Source organism: Vanessa atalanta, chromosome 6, assembly GCF_905147765.1.
Source record: "Vanessa atalanta chromosome 6, ilVanAtal1.2, whole genome shotgun sequence".
NCBI classification, from domain to species: Eukaryota; Metazoa; Arthropoda; class Insecta; order Lepidoptera; family Nymphalidae; genus Vanessa; species Vanessa atalanta.
The window spans coordinates 6533036-6555359 of record NC_061876.1 but is presented as its reverse complement, the minus strand read 5'-3'; the positions used below and the strand labels follow the sequence as shown (position 1 = coordinate 6555359).

General features: G+C 34.2%; 1 protein-coding gene across 2 annotated transcripts; it reads right to left on the bottom strand.

Annotated features, from left to right (window-relative positions):
* Nucleotides 1–375: 375 nt before the first annotated feature.
* On the bottom strand, nucleotides 376–21338 carry LOC125064523. 2 transcript variants are annotated; one of them, XM_047671619.1, is made up of 24 exons: nucleotides 20012–21338; nucleotides 18847–18989; nucleotides 18492–18652; nucleotides 17170–17439; nucleotides 16961–17087; nucleotides 16579–16862; nucleotides 16258–16392; nucleotides 16042–16148; nucleotides 15681–15876; nucleotides 13297–13786; nucleotides 13107–13217; nucleotides 12073–12234; nucleotides 11775–11836; nucleotides 11006–11157; nucleotides 7718–7878; nucleotides 7363–7436; nucleotides 7189–7286; nucleotides 6329–6491; nucleotides 4564–4681; nucleotides 3780–3950; nucleotides 3239–3392; nucleotides 2175–2564; nucleotides 1865–2007; nucleotides 376–1566 (listed from the first exon to the last, which is right to left on the bottom strand). In XM_047671619.1, exons 1-24 carry the CDS (start codon nucleotides 21057–21059, stop codon nucleotides 1525–1527), a joined length of 4962 nt encoding a protein of 1653 aa, XP_047527575.1. In that variant the 5' UTR covers nucleotides 21060–21338; the 3' UTR covers nucleotides 376–1524. The 2 variants fall into 2 exon arrangements, with proteins under 2 accessions (XP_047527575.1, XP_047527576.1); XM_047671620.1 differs by having other exon boundaries at nucleotides 15681–15849.
* Between the last annotated feature and the right edge of the window lie 986 nt (nucleotides 21339–22324).

Genomic DNA, 22324 nt, shown 5'->3' with positions numbered 1-22324 from the left:
ACAGTCACCTATGTCCTAAATTTTATTCATAATAATTGCATTTAAAAATGCAAATTTGAATGAAAATGTCTTGAACAAATAGCGATGTGTCGGAATCTTACACTGTCAATATTTATGATATGATTTTAAAATGCAAATGAATGTAAAAAAGTCAAGAAATAATAAAAACTCACTTCGCCAATGTAATGTTACGCACTGTGCATGTAGCATTCGGTTAAATAAATCTTTGATTTATTTAAAGTGAGTTTAATAATCAAACTCAGGAATATCAGAATCACATGTAAAACAAATATTGAACAACGTGCATATGTTGGGTAAAAATAATACAAATTTATAAGTATCAATGTTTATTAACATCATGATTAAGACAAAAAGTAACAGCATCAAATTTTATTCAAAAATGAAAAAGAATTCGTTACAATAATACTCTTTATCTATATAGTAGTCAATCATTATATTCTGCATTTCATTATAAACACTTTACATATTATCTAGTAAAATAAAACCCTATGTTGAGTGTACCATCAAAACATGTTCTGCGTCATGCAAAACAAACGAATAGAAGAATATACTATATAATAATAAATTTCTCATTGGAATACGTTACAATAAAATGATTTCATTACAGATAGTAAAAGTGTGTATATTTTAAACATTTAACAAAAGTATATGTTTGTATATGTATATTTATAGTGCGATATAAAGTCATGATGGACTATCTTTGTTCAGTGTTTATTTCTTATTACTAAAATTCATCTACTCTGCAGTCGTTTTAATGTTTTTAAAAATAAATATGGATTTATAGAAAAAATAAAAATTGCTGAGCGAAACATATTTTTAAATGGCACAATACGCATATAAGATCGGAATAAAATTATATAAAATGAATTATTAAGTTCATCGTAACATGACAGGCTATGATAGATTAACGTGCCTTATATTATTAAAACAGCGAGCAACAAGTAAGCGGAGGAATTAGTTTAGCTAAAACTCTTACTAATGTTAACAAGGTATAATAGCAGTAACTAAAGACGGGAACGACGAAAAACAATTTCATTTGATTTTAAAGAATTACAATTTATTTATTGAAATCACTACGTTAAAAATATTAAAAATACACTTAATATATTACAAAAAGTAAATAAAAATAGCTCAGCAACACCAATTTATTGATGTACTAGAATTAATCAATAGCTTAAAATAAAAAAATAAGAGACAAAAATATAATTAACAATGAAAATGTGGCCCAGGAACACGGAGGTGGAATCCTAAAGCTCTTAACAAAATTTATTATTATTATATCTCTCTATTGGTGTATTTTTTACTTATACTATTCAATTCCTATACTAAAGTGATACATTTAAAGCGTCGCCTTTTAGATTGCAGAACACGATTGTTGGCGACGAAAAATTCATTTCGTTTCTAAATCTAACTTACGTGACGTAACAAATTCGCGTCAAACACAATAAATCATGAGGGATCTCAACTAAACACAGGCGTTGTATTCGGATGGCAACTACAAAGTCAAACGTCTGGACTCGGGGTAGCAGTTTCAGTATTTGTGTTCTGTAAAAGTAAAAAAAACATTGCAGGTGATTGTACTCACTGCAACAATCGGTTATAGCAATATTACCTCGTTTATATCATTACCGTGTTCAAGTTCAATCGAAACCGGCTCACCGGGTTTTGAGCGATAAAATATTGAACAACATATGTATACTAGTATTATACGGCTTTTAGCTGTAACTTCGTTCAACTTTTTTTTAATATGTACTATCAGAGAACTGGAAGTGGGAAACCTTTAAATTACGGATGAAATAAATTTCTTCAAAATGTATCAGCTTAATAGGGAAATAAAACTTACAACAAGTCGATCGGGATGCAGGCCCGCCCAGTGGACGAAGGAGGGCAAGTCGCGCGCCGGAAGCTCGGCCGCCAACGCCTTCACGCGCAGGTTGCGGTCGTCCGTCAGCAGCACCACCTCGCGCACGTGCCCCGCCACGCCCTCTGTGGCGAACAAATCGTTGGCAGATGATGCATTCAAAAAGTCAAAAGGGAACGCATCGGAACTTGGTCGAGGAAATCAATAATAATTGCTCATATCGCAACGAGAATGTCTAATCTATGTGCTATAGATCGATATACTGGGATGCATTCGCATAAATAATACTAACCGTTGGCGGCAGAGTTGGTGGCAGAGTTGATGGCGGAGTTGGTGGCGGAGTTGGTGGCGGAGTTGGTGGCGGAGTTGGTGGCGGAGTTGGCGACGGCATTGGCGACGGCGTTAGCGGGCGGGTCGGCGGAGACGGCAGCAGCGGCGGCGAGCGCGGGGGCGGCGGTGAGGTTGGCGTGCAGGTTGAGCGCGGTGGCGAGCACGCGGTCGTCGTTGGTGCCACGCGCCTGGTCGTGCTCGGCGGCGAAGGCCACGCCGCGCGCCGCCAGCAGCGAGCCGCGCGCCGTGGCCAGGCGCACGCCGCCGCCGCCCGCCGTCAGCCACGCCAGCGCGTCTCGCGCGGCGCCGCCCACACGGGCGCAGCGCCGCAACCCCTCCAGCTCCGACACCACTGTGGGGGTGAATATATACATTTTTTACGAGAACGTAGCTTTGGCCGTATTTTTGCAAAGTATCGTTGGCATACTCGTTTGGAACAACGAACCATTTTATCCACATATAATAGGGCCCTGAAGCCGAAGATCCTTTGTCAATTTCAATTCGAGTGATTATGACTAATGAAAAATAATAATAACAATAATAGATACAGCAGTACTATTTGCGATGTCGTTGCCGTTAAGTGGAATGTCAATATGCATGACTCATGTTTTAGCGTTATCTGGTGACATGGTTTTTTTCATGTTCTTAGAATAAATTTAAATTGAAGTAAATTCATCAAATAGCGGCATTCACACTTATTATATATGCATAGTGTGACAGCCACTTTATATTTATATGCGAATACTTTTTCGCATTTTACTTACTAACGGAAAGATTTTGACTGGTTGATCTATATATACTCACTTATTGAGGAAGATATTACTTTTAGGAAATTTTTGATACGAAGTTATGTGTATACTAATCGTCGATATGCATAATATATTATATTCATATTTTACTCATATCAATGAGAAAGATTCATATGAAAATATACCTCATAAAAAAAGACATTATACGACTGTCGCTCTTGTCGAACAAAGCGATTACAGTTTACAAATACAAATATTAAATTGAGGAGAGACAGACCGACGAGCGGCACGGCGAGCTGGTAGGGCTGCCCGGGCGCGGCCGCCACGGCCTGCAGCAGCGGCAGGTGGTCGATAAAGCAGTTGGTGTCGGGCACCAGCCAGCGCGGACGCACCTCCACTTCAACGCTCACCCAGCTGCTGCTGAGCATTTCCTGTAAAACGAATACAAGCTGTAGACGTCGGGTCATGTATGAACCTTCTGACCATCCTTCTTTTAACATACTTGATTGCTATTACCATATTTATTGATTTTGCTTACGCCAAAATTATCATACGATCTCGATCAGATAATTATGAAAAAAAATACCGGTTCAAGAAAATTTCCAGTTCCAGTCTAAAAAAATTAGAAGGCTTTAAGAGATTCACGCAAAAAAATATTACTTTCGAACAATTTCTTCGCCAAGAAAAAAATCACCGAAGTTTTTTGCATATTCTTTTCGTAAGATTACACGAACCGAACAAGTAATACATGTTTAAGTGTTCAAAATATAATACCAGCACGAACTTGTTTAAAAATGTTTCTGTAGTGTGTCACAAACCTGCATTCGTTGTCGGCGTTGTTCGAGCGTGGCTTTTCGAGATTCGAGTTGCTCTTTCCTCCTGAGTAATTTTCGTGTAGTTTCGTCTGCACCTTCCGGCAGTTCCTCGCTGAGACTGGCCGGGCCACTGGTTATACCATTGGCACTGTCATCGTCTCCTGAATCTTCCGTCTAAAATAAACATATTTTTTTAAATATGTCCAAAATTGAAAGCGAGTGATTTTTAAATTTTACCTAAAAACAATTCAAACAATCAGTCTCAATCATACAGGCAGTTTCGTATCGATAACTTGGTTATATTTTAACCATCCGAAATTTGCGAAAACTTTGAAAAGATCATTAGTTTGTATGTTTAGAAATTCACTTTAACTGGATATCTTATGAGTTAATTGGAATTAAAATATATTAAGAAAATATGCAACGTAAAAAACTTTTTTGTTTATAATAATTATAAAGCTACATTTATTACAAATTATTTTATTTACTTTAGTGTTGATTAGACGTCGAGACAGACATTTTCCGAGCATAATATATAATATCACATTGTAAAACTTAACTACCTAATAAAGCTAGGTATCGCAAAATGAAGTTATCAAATGAAATTGGCAGTCCTGACATTAACGCCTATATCGATATAAACTTACCCTCGTTATCATCAACATAAACAAGTTAATATTATGACGTCACATACTTTCACACATTTGAATTCATTCGTAAGTGAATTGAACTACAATATATTAAAAAAGCAATTGCGTATAGAATGGCTATAGTGAATAGTGCTTACCAGCTGCTGCAAGGGCGCGTAGTTGACCTTCGCGTGCTGCACCGCGCTCACGTACCGCGGCTGCGCGCCCGCCGGGTACTCCAGCTTCAGCACGGGCGGCTCCACGCCCACGAGGTACCTGTACATGGCAGATCACTAGTAGTATTGTTTCCATTTTTTACGATGTCAGTTGTTTAGGACGCATCGCACCTACTCAACGAGGAATAACGGAATCGTATTTGGAAGAAGTTTTTATGTGTATGTATGTTTGCCAGGAGCGGTTATACAACAGCTCAGTTCACGTCAAATTCGGCTTTCTAATTGTCTAGGGCTGTAGGTTATGTTGGTTACTTCAGTTTTCTTTCGAATCACCTCATTTCCGAAACGAGAGGTACTCGAAACGCAATTCGTTAAATGACTTTGAAGTTGTGAACTAGTCTCACTGTAAGTATTCACGTTTCGGCTCCGCATGTACTTACTTCAATTTGTAACCAAATGGATCGGATCGGAACCGCTAACTCAATCGTATTATTCGCTGTTTGTCTACTTTTAGAAACACGTTAAATGATTTGTCTCATTTACCAGCCCTAAACGTTTACGTATGAATTCATCCACCCGATTGTTGATTGACTCAAAAAAAACCTTCTGCTAAAACATGCGAACATTGCATTAATATACGAACTTAAATAATCTAAATTCACGGGTTAGCGGAATTTGCATTTCGAAAAATTCTTTGGATTCTTAAAGAGTGGCGTTCTGATAATTCCGAAGGTGCGTCATCATTTTTATAAGTTTTTATTTTATAGGGGTTTACCCAATGCTTTTATTCATTGATGAGATATATTATATGACAATAACGCATACAGTGTGTCCTGCACGACTCATATGTTAATTCAAATATCTTGTAATTTTTAAAGCCGTAATTTGGTCCGTGTCTTGACAGAAAATGTTTAAAACAATATGATATTTATTTTAATACGAACTGATACTGTATGGCAATCTTAAGTTACAGTTCATTGTTTCCTATTTTTCTAAACATAAAATTTTTTAGTGTGATTTATCCTCAAAAGATACATTGTACAGTCTACTATAGAAAGCTTAGATCACATATCTAACAGAAAGTGATTTGATAACTTTCGCTTGGAAAGGGCCCAGAATGACAACCATCGTGATAAGATTTTTCTCAAAAATAGAAGACGTCCTTAAAACTATAACTACTCAAGCCACTATGTTAATAATATTTCATATAAAAGAGATTAGTGTAGTAACAAAGTAAATTTAAAACAAAATAAATACTTTCATGGTTGTTACGCATTATTGACTTGAAGTTCCCTGACTTTTCCAGATTATTCACACAGTATTTACAGATATTCCAGGGAGATTAGGGTTCTCTAAGAGCTCTTTTTTTTCGGGAAAAATTATATACCAGAAGCAAAAATTCTCAATTCGACCCAAATTTGAAAAATATGACTTTTTTTTTAAAATATGAAAAGAAAATAAATTAAAAAAAACACGGTAAAGTGAAAGATTTTTTTTTCATTGTCAATGATAAAGCTATTTCTTATTAACAAAAGAATAATATTTAAAAAAAAAAAACAATTGAAAAATTTGCAAATCTTTGGAATAATTCCAGAGCTTTTATTCAAATAGCCTGACTTTTCCCTGATCATTCCAGCAAAAAAATACCCTCAGATTCACCCCGTTTTCCCCGTTTTCCATATGCGCAACAACCACGACCGTAACCACCAGCACGGCTCGCCGCCGGCGCGGGTAGCGAGGCACTCACTCGGTGCCGAAGAACAGCAGCTTCCTGGTGCGCAGCGCGTGCTCGGCGCTGTGCGGCGCGGCGGCGGGCGCGGGCCGCAGCCACGCGGCCGCCGGCTCCATGTACATGAGCGGCGTGAAGCCCGCCAGCGACGCGTCCTCCGGCAGCCGCACGCACACCAGCCCTGCGCACACCACGCCCTCGTATTACATTCGCGGCGCGCGCCGGCTGGGTAGGATCCACTCACTCATCAAACTGTTCCGGTTCGAACGGTGAGTGAGCCCGTGTAACTACAGTCACAGCAGACTTAATATCTTAGTTCCCAGGGTTGGTGGCATTGACAGTGAGGGAATGGTTAGTATTTCTTAAAGCGTCTATGTCTAGGTAGATTTACAACTCCGCCAACCTTTACGATTAATAATTTATTTAAGGGCCACTAAAATCGACACCGTGCTTCGTTTGATCTACCGAAGGTAAAACGTCTAAATTTTGACCCGGTGTTAAAAAAAATATATATCCACTAATTAATTCACATGAGTTTTTTCGGCAAAACGCTTCAGCCATAAAAGGTTTATTCATATTCTACAAAAAGTGCTGCATGGGGTATTTGTAAACTGGAATCGCTAAACTTAATTCTACCTTTTTTAAGACATCAATCATTCCTGCGGTAACCTTTTTATGACGTAAAGTATATTCACAGTAATGGCGATCGTTTTAATCAACGGCAATAAGCTACCAAGCGTACCAATATTTCCCATAGAGACCATCAGATCAATATTTATCTTTAAAACCGAAACACAGCACTACAAAGTATTGCGTTTATAAATGTATATATTGATAGTACTGCTCAGAAAAGCTCGGATAAAATCCGTATATGTTACCTTCTTTCATTTCGCTTTCGAATTCAATCGATTTGTCGTCGAGATCTTCGAGTATATTCATTAGCTTCGCGAGCCAATCCCAAGGATCACTGTCGTTTCTGAATACAAAAAAACAATAATTATTCCAAAATATTGAACCACTCCTCCCTAGTTTTACTATCTCGTTGTACTTACTCTATTTCGAAACTATCCAAAGATGGTGGCGGATTCCATATGCTACTGTGACATAACATCCAATCTGACCACACCTGAAAAGAAAAATATTATTTTTAACTAATAACTTTACTTAAAAAGAGCTAATTATTATCAATTATGATTTCTAACAACATGTTTTGGAATTTATAATGCAAAATCAAGAGCAAAATATCTTAAAACGAACGTCTCTTAATGCATTGTTAATGTATAGAATTATAGACAATTACGCGAAATATTTATCAATAAATCCTTTCTTGATACAATAATGCATGAATCTCCAAATCTGACATAAAGATTTAATCTTAAATAATATGATCACTACATTTGTATGTACCTTTATAGCAGGTAATAATAATAGTGCATCCGCATGTTGCTGCGTGTGCGCTGGTTCCGGTAACAACGCGCAGCAGCGCTCCAGCAGCGCGCCGAACATAAGTAGCGACACCCCCAAAGCGCATTCAAGCCACGCTGTTCTTTCGCCGCCATTTTCTTTTCCTAGATTTTAAATTGTGTTAAATAAATCCAAGGACAAAACCACTTTTACACAAATATAGTATTTTTTATGTATCGTGTCTGTTGCTACAGTACGTCATCAAAACATTTAGTTTATATACGATACATGCAGCTTGAATTAAAACGCCACTGAACGTATTTTAATTCGCATGAATATTTTTATTACGGGGAATAAAGATTTCAACGAAATGAGAATTGCGATTGCATTTCAATTCCAATTTTAATATATAACTAGATATGTTTTTTTAAACGATAAATAAGTTTATTACTTGTCAGCGAAAAAAGACTAGGCCAGTTTAAGAGTTACAAAGCCTGTTTAAATTAACGAGCAAACCTTTAATTAAAAGTTCTTTATTGCACTGTAAAAAGACATGTTAAAACAATTAAATTGAATTATAATTATTATATAACCATTAAATATTTTTATATTCAATGGTTATATAAAAGCACGTAAAAGCACTGTTACATAAAAAATAAGGTTGCAGTTTTCTCGGAGAAATATTGACATATTTAATGGATAAGAATAGAGACGGCGTTGACGATGACGGACAACATGTCAGAGCTAGCAAGCCGGCCGGTTATAAATAGAAATAGTCGGCTAAAAATACTTCGCACGGATTACACCTGCAAACGTGAGTCGCTTACTATCTTTAAACTTGCAAAACCAGACGCATAACACTAAGACCGCTTAAGTCTAAATTAAAATCTAGTAGTAATAGCAGTTACATTAGTGATGTCGTTATTACCATAATAATTTAAAGACTTTAAATGGTATTCGCTGTAGTTGCTGATTTTATACCTTCTATTGATTGTTTAAATAAAATAAAAAGTTATTTTATCATCTTTATATAACCATTACCTGAGAACTAATAACAACTGTAAACTTTAATAGTCATTTTATGTTTTGCTGCAAAATGTTTTAATGTGTATAGATAATGACCGTATGCAAAACAAGGTGTTTATTTAAAGAAAACATTCAATAATTAATAAATCAACTTTATCTTTAAACAGATTGAGTACAATTACCAAAATCCTTTTCTAATGAATAATCGTCGATGTAAAAATAAAAGAACGGAGTCAGTGGAATCGGTTTGTTAACCCTTGGTCGTCATGTCTACAGTCTCACCAACGTGTACCGACGCAGGCGACGGCGCTGACCCTACAGTGCAACAACCTCCACCTTGTAATTATAAGCTTTTGTTGCACACAAAACTGCAGGAAATACGACCGCTAACGTATATTTATAAAGCATTTTTTAAACAAACCTGCAATAAACACATCATTCAAATGAAACGGCGTCAACCAAATCCGTTTTATTTTGTTTTTATCAACCTATTACCTATTATAGTCCTGATAGTCTACCATAGCTAATTACGTGAGTCTAGAAAATAGCATTTTTTATCGATTGAATAATTTCTCGCAACGATTGTATTCGTTTCGGTTCGCTTGTCTGAGAAGGTCACAAAAACTAGAATTCCAGCTATTAAAACTTAACATATTAAATAGCTTTTAAACACTTTATAAGAAACTTTTAATAATATGTATAAATCTTAACCGCCAAAGTAATTAAAATATTTTTTTCCGAGAATCGTTTGCTATTTTGCAGAGTTTTAGAGATACGTTTGGGGAAATATATAATGTTTTGGAAGCACATTTCAGCACAAGTTGCGAAAAAGGATTTTTTTTTACATGATTTTGTTTGAGTTTGGTATTGATCAATCTCTACAGATAGAATTATTTATGTTAAGATAATATATGTTACAACTTTTTTTACTTTTTCGTTATTATGTTCAGTGAGGCTATTACTATTCTACACCGTACATTTGCATTATTATAAAATGATATATGTTAGTTATTAACACCACAGACGGGATAAAACATAAAGATTGCTTTGAGAAGTACTTCTAACAATTTAATAGTACTTTTTATTTTCGTAAAATATGAGTAAATAGTTAAAAGTAGTACGACTAAAATTCCAATTATACAGAATAGTAAATTTAAATTTATCGTAAGATATACATACATGCGTTGTTTTCATCTTATTGTCATATTTTTTCATCGTGGTTCCCATCAAAGTCATTTGTGATGTATTAATGTTTTGGGTTGCCTTGTAAAGACTATGAGTAGGACATCATTTATAGTTTGAGTTAAATATACAGAGCTAGCCTCTCATCACGTAGATACACATCTTTACCGAGTAGAGATAGAATATAAAAATTGATCGATATAAAACTTATTCAGATTCAGACAAAATTGTTGAATTACATAAATAATAGATTTAATGGACATAATCAAATTAATATTTTAAAAAACTTGTTTTATTTGAGTAGAACACTTAAAGTTGACTTGTACAGCTATTAAATATTTGTTTTTTATTGATAAAATTTAAAAACACAACATTATATATCTATTAAATGTATAACTTTTAATATTACAACAAAAAAGTTTTAATACGTATTAATTATATTTGTAAAAAATAGTCTCCGAACTGTGATGTTTGATGTTTAAAATAAATAATCAGTTTATACTAATTATAAAAGTTAATGATATAACCGGATCGGATTCCAGCTTCCCCGAGTAATAATAACGGCATAACATGCTATCCGATGCACGCACATGACCGTCACAAGGACAATACACTCAAACCGCTATAAATAAATGTATGACATACAAATTACGAGCGGAAATCGAACCTTGTGAATCGTTAAATCGTTTTTCGTGTCTCTTGCAAATTACATTACGTACTGACGTTCGACGTATCTTCACGGAACCGCTGGTGGTTAGCAGGAATATAAATAACTCGAACACAATAATGTCGAACGGATATCTATCGGAATTATGTAAATAATATGTATTTATAATTTAGATTATTCATATTTACAACATAGGTTATTTTATAAATAGCAGATTTTTTCATCAATTCAGATCAAACATAAAAACATTGCATTTTGTATAGTATCGCGGGTGCATTTTGTTTAATAGGAAGTAAGAGCAGCGAGAGAGAGAGAGTGAGAGAAGGATGGAGAAAGATAGAGGGGAAGAGACGAAGGAAGAGAAAGGGGGAGATAGGAAGAGAGTTAGAGGGGATGACTGAAAGAGAAATAGAGACCTTTAAGTGAGGCGGCGGTGGTCTCGACGGCGAACATGTTAAGCGCAGTGAGCTGCAGCAGGCGCGCGGCGGGCGTGGGCAGCGGCTGGCGGTGCAGCAGCGCGCGGAACTGCCGCAGCATCTGCGCCGCGCTCGCGTGGAACGACTCCATGCTGGCGCAGGGAATGCTTCAGTTACTTACGTGTAGTCACGTATACATAAAATAACTAAAAACATATACATTTTCTATATACAGAGTATAGTTTTTATTAATATAAAATTTGTTTACTAAATCCGTTAGAAAACAATTTTCACAGACGCATGATGCTTATATTAATAAATTTGAAATGGTTATTTTTGTAAAAATCCTATTTAAATTAGAATCGAGACGAATATTCGGCACATTCGACCGAACATTCGTATCCCGCTGAAATTTTGAAGTTGAAGAATATTTCGTTGAACCTCTTTCACCGCTACCTCTTTCTATTGATTATTCTTTGTTTTTTCGGGTATTTAAAGTATTGAAAGTCAATGTTTCACCGCAACGAAAAAACATAATATCCCGGACAAATAGCAGACGCAAACCAAGCACAGTACAATAGACACTAAGTGAACAAACTAATAATTTATCGAATCTAAAAAAAAGTACGGTTTACGGTTACCTTACTTAACTATGAGTATGCTATCAATGAGTAATTACTATAAATACTTACCTTAATTATATTTTTATAAAATAAATAATATATTAGTAGAAACAAACGTATATATTAATATGTGAAATAATACTTACTCAATTTTTGTTATCAGTTTCCCGTGAACATGTAAATAACTTGTGATGAAATTTTTATTTAACTGTAACAAAAATAAGTATTAACTTAAACATCAAACAAATTTTATGTCTGGTGGTGAATAAGTTGCAGGAGGTTGGAACCGAAATAAGAGGCATATGTAAATACCTAATTGAGATTTTGCGTTCAAATTACTTATATATTATGTTATCAATAATATTGTTAAATAAAAGTCAAGTTATCCATCGAAACGCATATCTGTACAAGAGTAGCAAGGTTCCCGTATGAGAGTCCGCGCACCTCGACCGGCGTCATGGAGGCGAGCGCGTCGTCGGCGGGGCGCAGCGTGGTGGTGCGCTGGCCGCCCGCGCGCACCCACACCTCGCGCCGCAGCCCCGCGCATGCGCTCTCGCCCTTCGACGACTCCACGGCCGCCTGCCGCTTGCGCTCCGCCGCCTCGTACTGTCGCCGACAAACCCATTCTATTACGTCCTATTCCAAATCCTCTATTGCCCCAGAAGGCATCTGATCCCAAAAATCGACTGATATTGTCGATAACTTTATCGATTACATTTAAAATCAATAGTCCAATTATTATTATATAGGTATCTGTAACACATCTAAAACACCAGCTTATGGTGGGTTTTTTCATAAATAAGACATCTATTCTGAAAAAGGATTGGGATATATGTGGGCCTCTAGTATTTCCGTTGCAAAGTTTTGTTGGTAAGATTATAGAAATCTGCTTCACTCAGTTAGATCACGGAAATCTCATATGGAAGTATTCAAGAGTTCTTTGTAATCAGTAGACCAAATCAAAAAATAACAGTGGCACCCCACGGACGGACGCCGAGCAAAACAATTGTCTCTCTCTAGGGTAAGAAATTTAATAACGATAATGACGTTAAGGCTGATATAATATAATTTTGAAGAGACAGGATCATTTTTATTGAAAATTAAATGGTAAATATACTATCTTAATAAACACGATTTAATTCTATATCCTAAAAAAATATAAGTTTAAAACATAAGCATTGTTATAAACTATATTATTCATATGTATTATGATAGTATTAACCTATTTCCAAAATCGGTGATGTTAAATATAAGTATGTGTACATATTTTTTTTAAATTATCGTCAAATTTTAACAATTACTTTATTAGAATAGAGAAAAAATAAATAAAATTTGATAATTAATTATTCGAGTTAAATATGAATTTCAGGTATAAAATAAAACAAATGTTTTATTTTATACCACGAAGCTTTCCGTTTTCTTTTTTTTATAACATTAATAATATATATAATTGATATATACCACAAAAGTATACATACCTTTTTTCTATTTTCTTCGAACAACGACAATAGACTTTCACGAGCTGATTGAAATGGATTCGAGGACATTAAACTTCGCATATAATAATACACTGCATCAAGTTTTCTCCTCTGAAATATAAACATAAAATAACTAATTGTACACATTACTATTCAATAAGCTACACCATTGTAAATATTATCAACTTACGGCATATATTGCTAAAATAGCTAACTGATTGTATGGTCTACCATTTTTCGGATTTATTAGCTGTGCTTTGGTGTACCAAAATTTACTTTTCGCGTAATTATTCGTTTCATTCACTTGCTCTTTATATCTAGCTAAGTCACCAAGAAATACATATAGCTTTTGAACTGAAATTAAAGCTAAGCCGACGTAGCCGAGACCTTTAGGCGGCAAAACGTGATTGTCGTTTATGTAATCTTCGGTATTGAATTTATAAGTCTTCTCCAAAGTTTGTACTAGATTCTCGAAGAAAACGTTTCCCTCCTCGATAATAGTATTTATCAATTTCACTACTTCGGGCTTCTCTTCGGGAGTTATTGTAGAAATACTTTTCCTTAAATTTTCTATAAAGTTATAGTATAGAATTTTCCAAAACTGGTGTTCAATATTATCAGCTTGACAATATTTTAAATCGGATGTCAACAACCTTTCCAGAGCACCTTGTAGAAACTTCCTGCGGAAGAAAACTTATAATAATAATACTTTACAAATATAATAATATATTTTATAGACACCACTATCGACGGACATTGAAACTAAAACATATATAGAAGAAAGATTATCTTTTGTAATTTTGAAAAGAACACGGAACTAAGAGAAGAAAGGACGGGTGGAATTAAAACAGCTTTTTTTAGCGAACGGGCAAAGACAAAAAAAGGATAACCAATGTTAATAATAAAGTAGGAAACAGATAACAACATGAAAAAGTATCCAAACTGTAACTAAATTATATAAAACAGTGTGTACAGAAGTTTATATAAAATAGCTCGAGCCTAAATATAAATCTTGAAGAAAACGAAATAGAAAATATACCAGTTTTCCTGCAATCAGAAATAGAAAACGCTGTTAACAGTCAGTATGACAAAGCACCCGGAACAGAGACTTAATAACGAATAAAATTATCAAAGCATCAATTAAGAATTAATATATAGAAGATTATTACATAAAAAGGCGATAGGAACATCATTACTACAGGCCTATAAGCCTTATGTCAAATATTTACAAGGTATTTTCGAAATTGATACTAAATAGGATAACAGTAATCATTGACTATCCTACGGATTTAAGTGGTATAACAACCGTAGGCATGTCATAAGACAACTAGTATAAAAATGACAAGATAATGGTAAAGCTTTCTATGTACCTTTTGTAGATTACAATAAAGCATTTGACTCGATAAAATGTGAATCGTTTTGGAAAGTTCTAATTCAACAAGATATACCAATAGATACAAATAATTTAAGTATATATGCAAATAGAATCGCACAAATTAGCACTTAATGTACTATATGCAAACAGGATAGCACTACAAATAACCGGTGAATTCCCACTATCTGGAAATATATAATAGGTGTAAGATAGAGAGAACCTCTGTCTCGAAAACGTTTCTCAACAAGCGAATCAGGGATCTAAAGTAGGAGAATATTACAATCAGATTGAAAAAGAAATAGAGAAAATGGTAGGGTTTGCACAGAAAATATATTGCGTACATATGGATACCAAGCTTAGGAGCTAACCAAAGAAACATCTTTCAAGGCTAAGCACTTGCCAAAGAGGAATGAAAATAAATATGAAAGGCGTCACACATAAAAGCCCAAAAAGATGGGAAGAAATAAGATAAATAGATAGATAGAAAAAAGGCAGAACACATACAAGGAAAATAAGGCAGTTGAAATAGAAATGAACAGGATATTAAATGAAGCTATAGAATGATGTGGACTCAAATTATAACAGTGTCAATCAAGAGGTAGGAAAAGAAAATAATGTACATAGACAGATAAAAAGATGAACAGACAATATTAGGAATATTGAAAGGACCATCACGAATAAGACACGCAAAGAACAGAAATTAACGGAAGCAGCTGGAAGAGTAGCTGTCACCTGATACGCTGATTATTTAAAAAAGGAAATCCGATGTCCTAAACTAAAAATAAGTTTAAATTTATTTTTCTTTAGTACCAGCAATAAAAACTTCAATAAATAAATGTACTACGACATTTGTATTATGAGTACCTATATATTGACGTTATTTATTGCGTACTGTTGTCGTAAGATAAAGTAATAAAGTAAAACAATTGGTGGTAATTAATAATAATCTATATCACGTACAAGAAGACGCTTTATATTTTCTATAAATTGTTTGATTCGAAAAAACACTGAAAATCAACGTTACATTAAAAAAATATATCATAAGTTTTAAATGTTTTTTTTCAAAACTTGGCACCGATGACGCGTCTTAATATCCAAAAAGAATGCGACGTGACAATATTATGAATTCACACAAATTGTGGCGCTTAAAATTATAGTAACATAATTTTCTCAAGTGTTCTCATAAACTAAGATGTGACCTGGTCTCGGCCACGTCGGGCCAGTCGCGGCACAGCGCGAGCGGGCCCCGCAGCGTGTGCATCTTGAGCACGGCGTCGGCGCGGTCCACCTTCTGCAGCAGCGCCACGTGGCGCGCGCCGCGCAGCGCGTCGCCCGCCTCGTAGCCGCGCGCGCCCGCCTCGCGCGCACCTGTGCCCAACAGCGAGGATGAGCCTTCTAGACGCACGACCATTAGTAATTACATTTTAATTAGTGGAAATTATTTGTTGGTAATATATATTAGAGTAGTCTTACGATCGTAAGTTCTGCCACATGTTTAAAAGGAGACAAGTTTTTGTAATTTGTAAAAAAAAAAATTCGTAAATATATTGTTACCCTTACCACGTTCTAGTCGAACGTCGTGTTTCGTCGGACTTGTTTGTACTATTATTGGTTTAGATGGGTTATGATGGTCGAATAAAGTTTTTTGAGTTTCTGAAGAACCACGTCTGAAAAAATTAAAAAACTATAGTTTGTTTTTTTTTTTAATACAATATATTATGGAAATATTAATAATAAGTAACGAAATATAAATATAATATTATAAAAACACCTTACCCTTGATCTTTTTGCATATGAGTAATAGAACTTTGTGGTAAGATGATCAAGCCGGGATGAGAAGTCGATTCTGACGTAGATTTTTCCGAAAGAACACTATTTAATCTGTTTCTCTGGTTAGTACTTTCAGATTGTCTAAAACAAAAAAATGTCGTAACATATGAGTACTTCTCAATAGTATATATACTCAAAATAAAAAAGGATCTACTTAAAAAGGATGTATAAACAAGTCTTACGCTGATGTCATCTGACGCTCTGCAGCTCAAAGTATCAGTCCCTTACTATGAACCATTATCAATTGGTATAAAACATATATTTTACCTATCGCCTGGGTGGTGCTTTTTGGACTCGATGATCTCCTCTCGCCAGTTGACGTTGGTGGGCGCGGGTTGCGCGCCGGGCGGGTGCGGCGCGGGCGGCTGCACGTTCTCCGCGTTGCGCCGGCGCCGGCCCGTGCGCTTGCGCGAACGCCGCCCGCCGCCCGCGCCGCCTCCCGCCCCGCCGCCTGCGCCCTCGCCCGCCTCGCTCACCGCACTTGGCGTTGGTGAGTGTTTTCTTTCCGTACTGGCCCCACGCCCGCCATTCCATGACGAGTTATTTTTTTTCTGAAATCGGCGACAAAATCAAAGTTACGGATTTTCTTATAAAAAATGTACATGTGATTTTTTATAGAAACTAATACAGCCATACATATGCAGCATACCTGATTTGCTAAAACCCAGGTACCAGATTTACTGGCTGAGGATGGAACCCTAAACCCATCAATTTCTTTAGGACTTGCAGCTCTATGAGTTGATGTGTCTCTGCTGTTGCATTGTGACACTATCATTCTAGAAAATAAAAAAACAATTTGAAGTTTAGCAACTTATTCTCAACAATGGAAATTTATGACATATTATTATGTATTATTACCTTTCGGAGCTCTGTTCCCTGCTGTAAGATCGCAGCGACCTCCATCGATCTAAGTCATCTCTACTGTTCCCAATGGTAGATGAACGATTACTTCGGTGACTGTCACGTCTTTCTCTTTCTCGTTGTTTTAGCCCATATGATATCGCCTCATGGTGTATACTAACATTACTGTCCTTCCTATTTCTCTCTGGCTCATACTGTATGCTAACATTGCTGTCCTTTCTATTTCTTTCTTTCTTTTCAGGATTGCGATTCCCTCGACTAGAGCTCCTGAAAAAATTACAAAAATCATATTCATACTACACTTTTGCCAAATCCCTTATGTAAAGCAAATATCGGTCTATTAATATTTATTGACATAGAAACATTTCAGCGCTCGGTAACTATGGGACTAAGCGAGACTTCGAGCGTCAGATGACGTCAGCGTAACACTTGCTTACACATATATTCTCGTGAGTACTTTGGCACTCACACCTTATTTTTCTTATACTTATAGTAGTTTTATACTATACTAACTGTTTCCATCAACTACGTACTTACAGAGTTACAGATTTATAATGTGAGTGAAAGATATTACAGGTTAAACTAAACTTAAAATATAATGAACAGTGTCTGATTATCCCTTGGATTTATTCACTTACTTTACTGACATTGTTTTTTGCAGTAAGGATTAATAAATAAATAATTAACTAAATGTGGTGTGTTGTAAAATTAGACTATCAGACTATATATACACACATAAGCAATATGCTAAATTATATAAACCATATGGCAGATACATTAAAAGGCATTTGATAATAGTAATGTTATTGCTTTTTCAAAAAATACTAAAATAAATATAATGGGACATATAACCTAAGCCCCAAAGTTTCTTTAAGAAAGTAATTTTAAGACTATGAAATATTGACGCATCTTCGTAAAAATATAAAATACTTCTAAAATTTTGACATACATACTATTAAGGTAGTGATAGTTAATAATACTTTTTCGATTTCGAATTCGTTAAGGATTATTTGTGTGTTAAAGGATAATATACAACTAAAGACTTCTTAGATTATAGAAAACCTACTATGCCTACAGGATATTTCAAATAGTAATATGAAAAATTACATTGGAATAAAAAAATGGAAAAGTCCTCCTAAGTTTCCTTTGCTGGTTCTTCTCAGGTCAATCTTACTTTTTTCAACCAATATGTAAATGTAAATATTGAATTAAAATTTATGACTTTGAGATAAAAACATTAATGGAACTAATTTCTTTCTTCATCATGTCAGGTTGAGACTTAAGAGTAATTAATAATTGTTGATTAAACTCAGTATTACCTTTTGTCTCTACGACGAGATCTTCCGTTTCTTCTTGAGTCACGTTGCTCAATAGTTTTGTTTTCTTGAATATTGGAAGGTTTTGTACTTTGGGAAAATGAAGCAGAAGGGTCACACAAGTCGTCAAGTTTAATATTCTTTTCCACTTCTTCTGTCCAATCCTATAATCATATACCTCAATAGTTTTAACATACATTTTTATTTCAAAAGTATCATTATAACAAAGTGATAAATATGCTTTCCATAATACTTAAAGAAATCACCATTTCACCAAAATATTTAAATAAAAATAAGATGAACATAAGACAAACATTAAGCAGACTTTCAGAATGTATCACAATATAATTAAACTTACCAAATTAGTCATTTCTGATAGATTTGTAGATATTTGGGAAATAGATTCACTATCATTATGGTTTTCACTACTATCTACCTCTCTACTATCTTGTTCTGTATGATTAAATCTTGTCTCATTTCTACTTATACCATTTTTTGAACCTAAAAAAATTATCTCAGCATTAATGCTATCACACACATTAAGTTGTCTGACAACTTGACAAAGCTCTTACGAGATGAACCACAACTCAAAATATGTACATAAAAATTCAGTTGTGCTTGTCAAGATTTATTAGATTAAAATTCACATTTTCTATCTACTGGGCCATCTCAACTGACATATGCATGAAAAAATATCCATACATTTTATTTAGCTTCATATATATCCATATATATATGAAGATGAAATACATAAACTTTGAACTCTGATAAATTAATCAACTATCTCAGAAATCTTTTACATATCATAGTGATTGATACAGGTAACAGAATAGAATATTTATATATATAAACATATATTTTTCTTTATATCCTATTTTATTAAATCAATTTCAAAAGAAGGCCTCATAAAATTTTGACTAAACTTAGGTATACAATGTTTAAGAATTGTTTTGGGTTACAAATCAATAGTTACTTGTCTTTTAAAAAATTCTTAAACACTTTTCTTATACCTTTGGAAATTAATCACTTATATAAACATTCACAGTTGGTAATTAGTATATTACTTACTGTGAATGTTTATATAGTTCTACTTCTTTTATTATCATAACAAAGCAACCCCACTTTAACTCTTTTTTAAGTACCTACTAAAATTATTAATACAAAAGTAACTCTGCCTGTTGCTTTTTCACGGCCAAACAACTAAACCAAACTTTATTGAATATGGTATGAAACAAGGTTGAACCCCACGGAACGATAAAGGCTACTAAGGCTGCTAAGGCATAAAAATGCCAACCCTAAAATGCGAGTGAAGGCATGGGCAACAACTAGTTTTAAATAAACATTAAATATTAATACATAAAAATAACAAGTGACCGGTGAGAAGATTGTTATTTCCATGTATAATCTGAATATGAATTACATACTGACAAGTGAAAAAAATATAAATACCCAAGTGTAATACACTGATCACATATGTATTTTTTGATTATACAGACTATGTTGGCTTAAAATTTGTAACTAACCTCTATCATTTTTTTTATTTTCATAATCACTGCTTAGTGAATCTGATTTGTCATAACCACTTTTTTCCAGTGCATTTGGTTCATACAAATTCATGTATGAATTACTTGGTGTAGATCTTCTGGAGTTCTGTACTTCATAATTTTTTAAATATGAATTAATAAATTTCTCCCTATCAAAGTTTTCATTTTCTCTTAAACGGCCTCTTCCTCGGGAAGGTAAGGTCTGAGACCAGTTTGTATTACTAGAGCTATAAAATGGGCCAGAATTGTAAGATGACTGTGTCATATCATTATTGCTGTAACGATCTTTATTCAATTGATCTACACTATCAAAACTTTGATGTCCTGATTGTTCTAAATATTTTTTCCTAAAACGAGGTGGTATATTGTCTAAGTTGATGTGCTTAGGTCGAGAGTCAGAGGGAAAACCAGCTGAATTTCTTCTTCCAGATGGAGGTTTGCCACCAGACCTAGATTTATGGCGTCCTGCCCATGTCTCCATACTTCTACTGTCTCTATTTCTGTCTAATGATTTTTGGTCGTATAAACTTTGACTTGGTGATACCGATCTAGCTTCTGAGCCTTGCCTGTAATGCCTATTATAATTAACATCATTATCTCTATACTGACAATCTCTTTGAGAAGAATCTTTAGAATAAGGCCCTGTATCACCAATAGAAGTATGATTATCTTGTTTTCCTGATGATCGTCTCTTATTATATTGACTAGTATTATCACATTTTATAGATGCTTTAGATTGCTTGTCAATATCTGAGTACGAATCTCCCGTCCTTGGTACGTAAAGCTGTTGTTCAGGTTTTCTATGACGAGTGTTTGCTGCTTCCCTACATGTGACATTGACATCTTCACCATTTACTGAGTGCTGAGATCCGTAATGAGCATCTCGTCCTTTCGGACTATTATCTAAATCATAGGAATCCATTTTAGCATCCAAACCATACCTAGATCGTCTTAGAGGTCCACTACCTGGTTTATAAAGTTTTTGTTGACGTTTCACTTTTTTATAATCTTTACAGTCATCATCCATAGCAATGACACATTAAGAAAGAATCGTTTAGTATTATAACATTTTCTTAATAAAAACTGTAATTCATTTAACTTTATATACTTATCATAAATTTAACAGTTCACTACAGGCATAAAGGTTATGTTAAGTGCCTTAATAATCAGAGTTGTGCAATTCAATTTTTTTTAAATTCAACAACAGTTTTGTAAAGAAAATGCTCACCACGTTTAAACTTATTATCAAAAAATAAATATAATTATAATGAAAACAATGCATCAAATAATATACGTTTGTATTATGTCCATTGTCCACAGAACCAAAATATTTGCTGGATTACGAAGTTGTCAACTGTTAATATAATTTACCCCTAAATACATTATACCCTTTCGCTTCTATATCGGATTCCCTTTTCTAGGTATTTATTATTTTTTCAAATATAAATTACAACCTGTGCAATATAAAGGTAAAATTAGACTAATAAAATTTTGTCTGCAGCTCAACAGTTGCATAACATCGAAATTAATAATTTTTAAATTAAAAAAAAGCTTTATTTTAATTTAAAAAGTTATTAATTTTTAATACTTTTATTTTAAATACTTTCTTTAGTCTGTAGACTATAATCTAAATAAGACAAAAATACGAATAGATAAGCAAGATATTTATTATAGCTAACCATTAGCTTGCACTTATTGTATTTATCATAATATGGTCAGCATCGCTGTATGTTCTATAAAACTGATCAAAATAGATTTATAAGAAAGGCAAGGCGACGTTGTCCACACGTATTAAACACAAAATTTTATCCCAAACGCGCTGCATCTTCTGGTATAAGTTATAGATAATTGGCTTAATTATTTTTGCTAGAGGTAATCTAAAAATAACATCTCTTTATTTATTAAAATATATTAGCATAAAAAAATATATGTATGCTCAATATCTACTTAGAAATAAATGTTATTATACTATTTCCTTATGGATAATCGACATTCATAATGTTTATTATAATAATGTACAATGTATTTCTGTATTTAAAAGTTATTAATATCGAAACAATATTAAATAATTTCATATTGCAGTTGTTCTCACTTCTCAAATAACCTAAGAATGCAATTTTATTTGCATTATTATATAATTCTTACAATGAGTCGTACGGTAACATTCGAAAATAAATGTCACTTTTAGAAAGTTGTCTAGTTTCATGATATAGCGCGACTATTTCCATTTGATACTTTAATTCGTATGATATTATAGAGGATAAGATGTGATGAAGGATCAAAATTTACTGA